This window comes from Antedon mediterranea, chromosome 5 (assembly GCF_964355755.1).
Source record: "Antedon mediterranea chromosome 5, ecAntMedi1.1, whole genome shotgun sequence".
NCBI classification, from domain to species: Eukaryota; Metazoa; Echinodermata; class Crinoidea; order Comatulida; family Antedonidae; genus Antedon; species Antedon mediterranea.
Window position 1 is genome coordinate 24,602,093 of NC_092674.1, and position 9,587 is coordinate 24,611,679.

General features: G+C 31.5%; 1 protein-coding gene and 1 long non-coding RNA gene across 2 annotated transcripts; one reads left to right on the forward strand and one right to left on the reverse strand.

Annotated features, from left to right (window-relative positions):
* Positions 1 to 738: 738 nt before the first annotated feature.
* Positions 739 to 6,742, reverse strand: LOC140049840 (uncharacterized). Its single transcript, XM_072094788.1, has 6 exons — positions 6,731 to 6,742; positions 6,402 to 6,464; positions 5,513 to 5,599; positions 4,364 to 4,495; positions 2,397 to 2,471; positions 739 to 2,011 (listed from the first exon to the last, which is right to left on the reverse strand). Exons 1-6 carry the CDS (start codon positions 6,740 to 6,742, stop codon positions 1,856 to 1,858), a joined length of 525 nt encoding a protein of 174 aa, XP_071950889.1. The 3' UTR covers positions 739 to 1,855.
* Positions 6,743 to 7,384: 642 nt separating this feature from the next.
* LOC140049506 (uncharacterized) lies at positions 7,385 to 9,193 on the forward strand. Its single transcript, XR_011845281.1, has 2 exons — positions 7,385 to 7,454; positions 7,827 to 9,193. It is a non-coding gene; the product is annotated as an uncharacterized lncRNA (long non-coding RNA).
* Positions 9,194 to 9,587: the final 394 nt, after the last annotated feature.

Consider the following 9,587-nt stretch of genomic DNA (forward strand, 5'->3'; position numbering starts at 1 on the left):
ATCCGTGGCAAATGGCAAATCATAATTTCATCGCACATCACATTTCCTTTCAATTTTTGAAGAATAAATAACGGAAGTGACGTCACATGGGCAATGAAAACTCCAACGTAGCAAACGTCCATAGCCAACGTAGCAAAATGACAGTAGCAAACGGCCAAAAAGTCTTGAATTCGTAGCAATCGGCCATTTGAGTTCTTCAGAACGTAGCAATCGGCCATTTGAGTTCTTCAGAACGTAGCAATCGGCCAACAAGATCTGGATATATATATATATATATATATATATATATATATATATATATATATATATATATATATATATATATATATATATATATATATACGCAACGCAAGTGAGTGGACCAATGACAAGCGACAGTTGGAATAATCCATCGCTTATGATTGGTCAAATCCCTTGTGTTGCGGTACGTCCTTGGGTTGCGTCTCTATAGTGGGAACCACGAATAAATCCAACTTTATAGTCTGTTAATGCGCACGTTACAATCCTTTTTTGCTCGCACTGTGTCAAGCCTGCATGCGTGATATTAATGTTCATACTAGTAGCATAAAACTTGTTCTAAATATTTTAGTGTTGAAGTAACATTCTCTAAATAAAAAACAATCTACGTAATTCAGAAGTAGTTGTCATTATGAATAAATGCATAATTTTTATGTCTCATGCGTCCAATACGAAACGTAGATTATGTGATATATTTGCTGTAAGAAAACTCAATTATGAAAAATCCACATCAATTACGACGACAGAAATAATTACCCCAACACCTTATCTATATTTACTGAGGCATTTATGAGGGAAACAAATGAAGCAAATCGAAATGTTATGGTTGTATAGAAAAGAATCATGTACAGTATGGCCAATGATGTGTGTTGACACTCAAATACCGAGCGGAACAACAACATCACAACTGGTCCCCGGTTGCGCATTACTTAAATCGGAAAAGAAATTGAATATATTATATAAAAAATATATAAATCAAAAGGCAAATTACTGAAAACAAATGACAATGATGTGGGTATCAGTGGCTGGATCTCAATAGAGATACAAAAAAAAGCGAAAAGCTAAATCAAAACGTTGGTAGTAATAAAGAAGTGAAACAACCAGAAAAAAGTTAGTAGAGCTTTTGGGCAAAACTAGCCCTTCATGCAGAGCAAGTCAGCATACTTGGTGGACAAAGTAGATAGTTCCACCAAAAATTTGATCGATAAAAAAATATATTTACCTGAAAAAACTGTAATTAAGCAAAATAGTCAAATTGACAGCCAGACAATGGGTGTTTGATTGAATTTAACCATTTATTTTGTCATTTTATAAGTGAAAACAATATTTTCCCGGGTTTTTTTTCCTATGGAAGTCATTGATTTTATTAAAACTACTCAATAACCTATTCAAAATCTGATTAAATGAATTTCATGTTTTTGGGGGACAATACATCTTTAAATAAATAAAAATAAATTTATTTTACATACACAAAAAGTGTGTGTCCAAGCACAGCAAAAAGGTTGGTCGGTCAGTCGGTCCTATTTTATAAATTACAAATAGATACATAATAATGCTAGTTTGGCTAACAAAATTATTTCTGGGCAAAAATCAAAAACAGAATTAGATCGAAATATAATTGCACTGATGCGTGCGATTTCTATATTTAAAAAATCTAAATAAATAAATAAATACAATTAGGAGAATCTGGCATATGCAACAACAATTTTCAAAGCCGGGTGAATGAATTGACAATGTCAGATAAGAATGGAATCCCTTTGTAATATCATAAGTTATAATATCGAATTCAAAGATATTTATTTATAACAGTTATAGGCCTTCTATGTTGTTTACAGGTTCAAGAATGAGTTTGCTTGGTGCTGACGGTTGCCCACCAAATCGGGAGATCAAAACAAAGATTGTAGATCATTGGCTCTGACGTCACTGCAAAGTATTCTTGTGGAATTTGCTGATTGCCTACCAAGTGCAGTACCACGGGATTTTTATTTTTAATCTGGGAAAACAAAATAAATGTTATCGTAATATCAGTGTATAAATTGGAGTAAATTCAATAGAAAGTTGAATATGTTTGCTTAAAAATTAAAAAGTAAGATGAAATAGCCTCTTTGATTCATCAAGCCTCTATTTTAAAACATTCTTATCCCAAAGTAGGCCTACACCAAGTCACTATCCAGTGCTATCTACCAGTGCCCATTTAGGCTTAGTTTGTGTTGGTCTCTAGGCCTACCCACAATCAATAGCCAGTAATAACTGTCCCCACAAAACCAATTACTACCTGGTAAATATCTAAAACTAAGCAATACTATAACACTTCTAGTGCTAACATTAGTAACGTTTATTAAGTATTCCAGCGATTCAGGTGAAATATGTAGAGTTACCTTAGATATAAGTTGAATGGTATTGCTAGCTTTATTTACATAACACGTTCCATCATTTTTAACAACAATCAAATCCTGTGGAAAAAAAAATACAATTATGTAAAAATCTGATATAGTTTTGTGCATGGCTGAATACAATACGATGCAATAATTATGTATTCAACAAAAATATGAAATGATAGCAATTTAATAAATGAAACATACTTTGTCCCGAAAAATAAATTTCTAGACAAACCTTGGTTTTAGCAGATGGAGATGATTGAGAAAACAAAATGTATGCATCTAATATGTTTAACAATTAAAAAAAAAATCAGTGATTTCTTTTGTTAATACTTCAGTCTAAAAATTCCGTTTCACTTTACAATCTAAGAAGTCATTACTAATTTTGTTTAATATCTTTTTTTTTATCTGAATAATATTATTATTTAATTAATTATATATAACATTTAGATTTTATCGTATTATATAACGTATATATATATACCTTTTTTAAACTAAATATTTGAATGATCGATTTTCTGACTTTTTGGGTTGTTAGTATCTTGGTCGATTTTGTCTTACAAAGAGACCCGAGTTCAATTCCCGACAACTCCCAGTCTACTCCGGTTTAAATGGTTGAAAATACTAGGAAGGATAAAGGCGGCGTGGAAAGAAACTGAGGCTTAGTAAATGAGCTCATAACAGTTCATTACCTACGTTCAGAAATGAATACACCCTTCAGTAAATCAAATAAATACATGAATTTACTATGTTAATCTTATGAAAGTTAAAGAACATTTTAATTGTTATATCAACTTTTTTAAATGTTAGTGCAGTGGTCCCATTGATAAACATTATGTTATATAATCAGTTCATGTAGTTGTTGTGTAATTAAAATAACAGTAAGCTATTTGACCGGAGTTTCTTATTTTTCAATATTCTTTGTGCGTCGATTATTTTCTCTTTGCGTACATTAAGGAGTGGATGGATACTAGAAAATGAAACATCTTAACCGATGAAGCAGACAGGGCTGATGAGCCGTACCTGTTGATGGCAACGACTGTACAGGTCATTAGGTTTGTGATTTTCTACCTTAAAATCAACATGTATTTGTTAGTACGTAACCAAAGTAAGAAAAATACACAGTGCATTTTGACACTTAAAGCTCCGCTCACACTGAGCCCTAATTCGGTCCGGTGGCTAGAAAAATATTCGGGATACGTTACTTTGTTTCGGTGACACACGAATGATTTGTACAATGAATGAGTATATGTGAACGGTTTATATTTTGAAACACTACTTGTAGCTCTGTCTACACAGTAAAACTAGTTTGACAAAAATAGTGTGCCCAAATATGGTAGTGATGCTAAAAAATGGATGACATCATCATATCCATATATTATGGGCACATCATATTTTTTGGTCATATAATGTGTGATAGTGTAGACAGAGGTTAAAGTTATGTTAATTTGTGTGTATATTCGGTTCTATGTTGTACATTACGAAGTAAAATTCAAGTTGAGTAAAGCCTTGTCTACACTACACATAATGATGTCATATCACTACCATATTTGGGAATATCAATATCATATTTGGGCACATCACACTTTTTTTGTGAAACTAGTTTGATAGTGGAGACAGAGCTTTAGAAATATCAAATCATTAATCTATTTTTAAACTAAAAACCAAAATCAGTTTCTTTGTTTACTGATATTTATAATGTCAACATTTTATTCTGACTTTAAATGCACCTTAGCAATTTCATTTAAAGACGTATTTGATAGGTAAAGATAATAAATTGGCCTTTTAGTGATCAAATAAACACATCAATTTAGCAATTATTGGACCAATTTATCCTACTAATAATGAAGATGTCTTAATCGTTGGACACAAACATATCAACTGCTGTACAAGCACTGGACAGTTGTCCACACATTCATACTCGGCGATGGGTAATTTTAACGCTAATCATTAACGAAACTAATTACCTTGTTTCCGTCGACGATTATAGTTGATATTTCATTGTCCTCCTCCAGGGTTATGACGTGGATGTTTTGAGAGTTGTTAACATGTTCAGTCTCTGTTATAATACGACTGTGATGTTTGAATGTTATGCCATCCTAAATAGAACATTAATGACATCTTTAGTTAAATAACAAATCATGAAAAATACATGTTTATCAACGAAATACATTTGTTATTGTATAACATTTTTGGAATTTAAAAAAGGCCATTCAGTTATAATTATAATACTAATCTAGTAAAAATAATCTTATCTCGCTCAGTAGGCTAAATAAGTATTTCGTTGTAGGCCTATATGTAATATGTTTAGGCCTATTTGATAAATGAACTGAACAATATTCAGTCATCAATATCTTCAAATAATCCACGTATCAACTCATACTATTTAATCACCCGATTCTGCTACTGTCAATAGGTATGTATCTGTATAACTATCACCAAGTGTATGCTGTCTGCATAAATGCTGTACTTTTTCTATAGTTATACAGATATCACCTAGGGACAGTAGCAGAATCGGTTGATTTAATTGGTATTTCAATAAAATGGATGTCATCATCACTATCATTATCATTATCATCACCATCCGACGTCATCTTCTGAGCATCGAATGCAAAATCATGTAAAACCTCCAGGGAGAGAGGGAGGGGATAATGCATACATAAGGGGGTAAATACATAGGCCTACATACATATCAATAAAAATAACAAAAGCAAAAAAACATTATTAATTTACTTTAAATTTCTATGTCAATGGTAATAACCTATGTTGATCTCATGGATCTGAGACAACAATTTGTATCAGTATGCACTGTATACTCCACTCCCAAAGACTATAGTATAATAAGACTGAACGGAAATGTCACTTAAGAAGGATTGTGAATGAATTCGCTTATGGTTTGGCAATATATAAAAGCAAAACTAAAGACACAAATATTCGAAAAGAAAAATGTTGATATTCGTGTCCTTTGAACTTTCTCCGCCGTCATTCAATACATGTTTAGTATTCAAGACATGAATGTTGATCGGACTTTAATACTAATTGCTGTTGCTAATTATTAGCTTATTTTTGTGCTTATATAACTTCAATTAAATCAAACAATGAGATTAGATAAATACCTCAGAACGATCTTCACCAAACCGCTGGCTGCTGCTTACGTCACTGAGAAGTTTTATTTTTAGTACTGGTGCCGATAACGGAACACTCTGCAATAATAGAAACAATTAAATTAATCTAAATTTAATGGTTTCCAGATTAATAAAAACATTAAACACTGTCAAACATTAATCAGATTATTGATTTATATTCAGAATCAATAAAAAGTACAATATTCTTAATACGAGCTTTATTACATCTCTTAATATTGAAGTATGGTTAAAAGAATTAGAACGTGGGTTAACAGAGACCAATATAAATAATTTATTACCATTTTTTTTTTGGTATACAATAAAATTAAATCAAAGATGTTTCAATATAATGATTTATTAATCATCTTGCAACAATATTAATGTTATTATGAAAGATAATGTTGATTTATATGTGATAAACATAAGTAATGAGAAATACTGTAATATCAAAGTATGTATTACTGTGTGAATTTGTTTGTGTTTTTCCTGAGAGACAATCTATATCCAAATTGATTTTGTTGTCTCAGTTTTTTGCAATATTAATAACAAAATAACTGAGTAAGATGTTTTGCGCTGCTCTGACGTATTTTTACTTATACTAAATACATTGTGAAAAAATACGCTAGTAATTCTCTGGTGGGACTCGAACCCAGGACCGCCAGATCACTAGCCTGGCGTTCATACCTCTAGACCACAACTGAGGCCAGGTAAGCAGCGGGTACTGTACCGACAGGATTGTAATTGCTTGTAACTATGGAGTAGCTTTGCGTCAGGGTGTTGTTGAGTAATTGGTCAGATGTTTTGCCTTACTCTATTTTTACTTTATTGAGAATACTTGCGAACAATAACTGAATTGTGAACAAGAAGAAAAACAACTTACTGACGTCACATTGCAGCATATTGTAGTTAAAATAGTCAGGTAAACTAACAATGACGTTAAATCCTTTAAACAAACAATAATATAAAAAGATTGAAATTTATTTTTTGTCCAAAGTAAAGAATATTAAATCAAATTGTGGTAACGATATTATTTATAATAATCACTAGACATATTAGGCTTATGTACGTGTGAGTAATACCTAGGCCTATGAGGAATATGTAGGCCTACCCGAATTTCACTCGCAACACACATTGTAACAATCAATTAAATCTCTTTTTTTTATTTGAACCCAGGCCTGCTTCCTTGTTTAATAAATGTATTGTGCCTACCTTACGACCCATTGTCACGTCCTTTTTATAAGTTCGGGCTAAAAGAAAAATTGTTTGTGAATGAACGATGCAACCTATAGGCTCCTGACGTTTATATCCGCTTCTTTTTTCTCTCTTTTTGTGGTTTTTTAACAATTTAGTGTGATTATATACCATTTTGCAGACGGGATTTTGCACAATGGTAATTCTATTTATAAAATTATCTCATACTGTAGATTCATTGTTAAAAACCTATTGTTGTACTATTTTAAGGGTTAGCGTAATATTTCTATTTAAATCCTAACAATTGATTACAGTTTTAAAATTCTTTATTCAAAATAGTTGTTTACAGAAAAAGTCTTACGTGGTAAGATAATAAATCCATTTTTTTTTTTGGAATTCTTAGTCAAAGGGACAATACATCTTTAATATTAAAACTATGATAAATTTTGATTTTGAAAAACAATTGTCTGATGTTTTACAAAATATTTAAATTCCTTTGGTATAGATCAATACATTTTAATTTAATTGATTATACCATGGATTAAAGAATTCTTTAATCCATGATTATACAAACATATTGAAAAATAATTGTTAAATAGCGTCACCAACTATATTCAATTACATCATATGCGCGCGCGAAACCAAGAAAAATAAAATCTCTGTTCTGTAGCTCTGCTGTTCATGTTGTGTGAATGTTTTGATTTTACGATCAACAACTTTAAATAAAGTTAAATTCAAAAAGGTTGGGTAATAATGTACTTGTTAATAATGTACTTTGGTCTAATATACATTGTAATTATGTGACTGCTATGATTATTTTTTGGGGATAAAGTAGGTTTAATAATGTTTATTTTGCCAAGTAGTTACCTAGGCCTAGGCCCAGTTGATATTCATTGCACTTCACTGTGACTTGGTTGTTGGTCGACTGACGGCAGTGGCAGGGGTCCACTCAACTGTACCTACTAGGCCTAGCCTACTACTTGGTAGTCAATGTCGTTTTGGTGTGTGTTAGGCTAAAATAATGTATAAAATGTTCTGTTATTAATATTAATTATTGAATTATATTGATTGAAATATTAAATAATTGTGTGATTTTGATTTATTTGTTTTTTAGGGGATGGATCATCGTATTAAAAAAGCTTTACCATATATTATCTACTGTTTATTATATATTGTGTACTATGAATATATGTATCCAGAAACATCATCCAGAAAAGTACCCTTTAAAGCCATTCCGTTGATTTATCTTTGCATCATTAACAATTTCAGTGCACTTAAACAAACGCGATACAATCGTGCCGTCTTTTTCGGGATTATTTTCACCTTGTCAGGTGATGGTTGTATGACGAAACCTGAAGAATACCTTGTCCATGCTCTATTTTCTTACACTCATGCTCATATTGCGTTCATCATAGGATTTGGCTTCACTCCAATAGCTCTAAACATCTGCACGATTGTCGTCCCACTTGGACTTGCAATGTATGCTTACATTAACCCGGGATTGGTCGGCGCGTTGATGTACCTAGTGGCGATATACATAGCCATTTTATGTTTAATGTTGTGGAGGAGTCTTGCTCGTGCTTACTATACCTCGCACGCGGCGGAGCGTACACTAAGCGGGAAGATTCTAGGAGTAATTGGAGTTCTTTTTGTGATTTTATCTAATTTTAACCTAGCCGTTGATATTTTCTTGGAAGTCAAACCTAATCATATGGAAGTGTTTATTTCTGTTCCTCATTACCTTGGGCAGCTGATGCTCGTTTTATCTGCACTGTGAAGAAGTGCACTATTACAGTATATACAGTACTAATTACTCTACAGTTTTGCTATTCTTCGAAAATATTCCTGTACATTAAATTCTGCAATCATGTACTCTCAACTACCACAGTATGTACCTGTACCAGCTCTGTCATCTTTTACTTCGGCCTGAAATTTTCATTCATTTTCCTGATGGATTATTGTAAGGTACAGAATGTGCATTGAATTTTAACAGTACTTTGTTGTGCAACCGTTTACCTGTCAACATCCTCATACATAAACTTTAGTTGCAAGTTCCTGAATTATGATACTTTTTTCAACAGTATGTTTATACTGTAATAACTTTATTTTGCCATACTTAATGTGTGTATTTTTAATACAAGGTGCTTTTAATTTTTGTAACCTCTGACCGCATCTGTTCTACTTTTCCTTTTGTACAATATAATATTAATACAGTAGTTTACATGGCTGGCTTATTTTTCTAGATTTTTAAACACAATTTATTAACAATATTTTTTTACATATTTATACCTTAGATAACACATTAGCTTTTGAGAAAATAAAGTAAGCCGTATGTACAACACTACTACTGTGGCTATGGATAAAATAAGCCAAGCTATAACTATTCCATAAGTAAGGTGGTTCTCTATTTTTAAACATGAAGGACACCTGTATTTCTATGCAAATAAAATTAATTAAAAATGTATTTCCCCCTGCCCCCCCCCCCCCCTCCCCCTAAATAAATAATTAAATTTTAAAATGTTTTTCTTGAATATGCCTTTTTAATGTCACTATTAGTTATTCACAAAAATGTAATTTTAAAGCAAAAAAAATTGACAAAAACAAGAAATTGACAAGTAGAAGTGAATGTGTTTTGGTTGAATTTAACAAATGTGTTCTTTCTATATTAATGAATACATTATTTGTTTTTTAACTTTATTTAAACTGCAAAATGGCCTATTCAAAGTTTTTTTTAAATATTATTCTTATTTTTTCATGATTTTGGGGGAAAATACAATTTTGTTTTAAAATAATTATGCTACAGTACGACTACTTTGTATTTGTGATAATGAGTTTATATAATCATGAAGACTTTTTTCCTCCATAATGATTATTA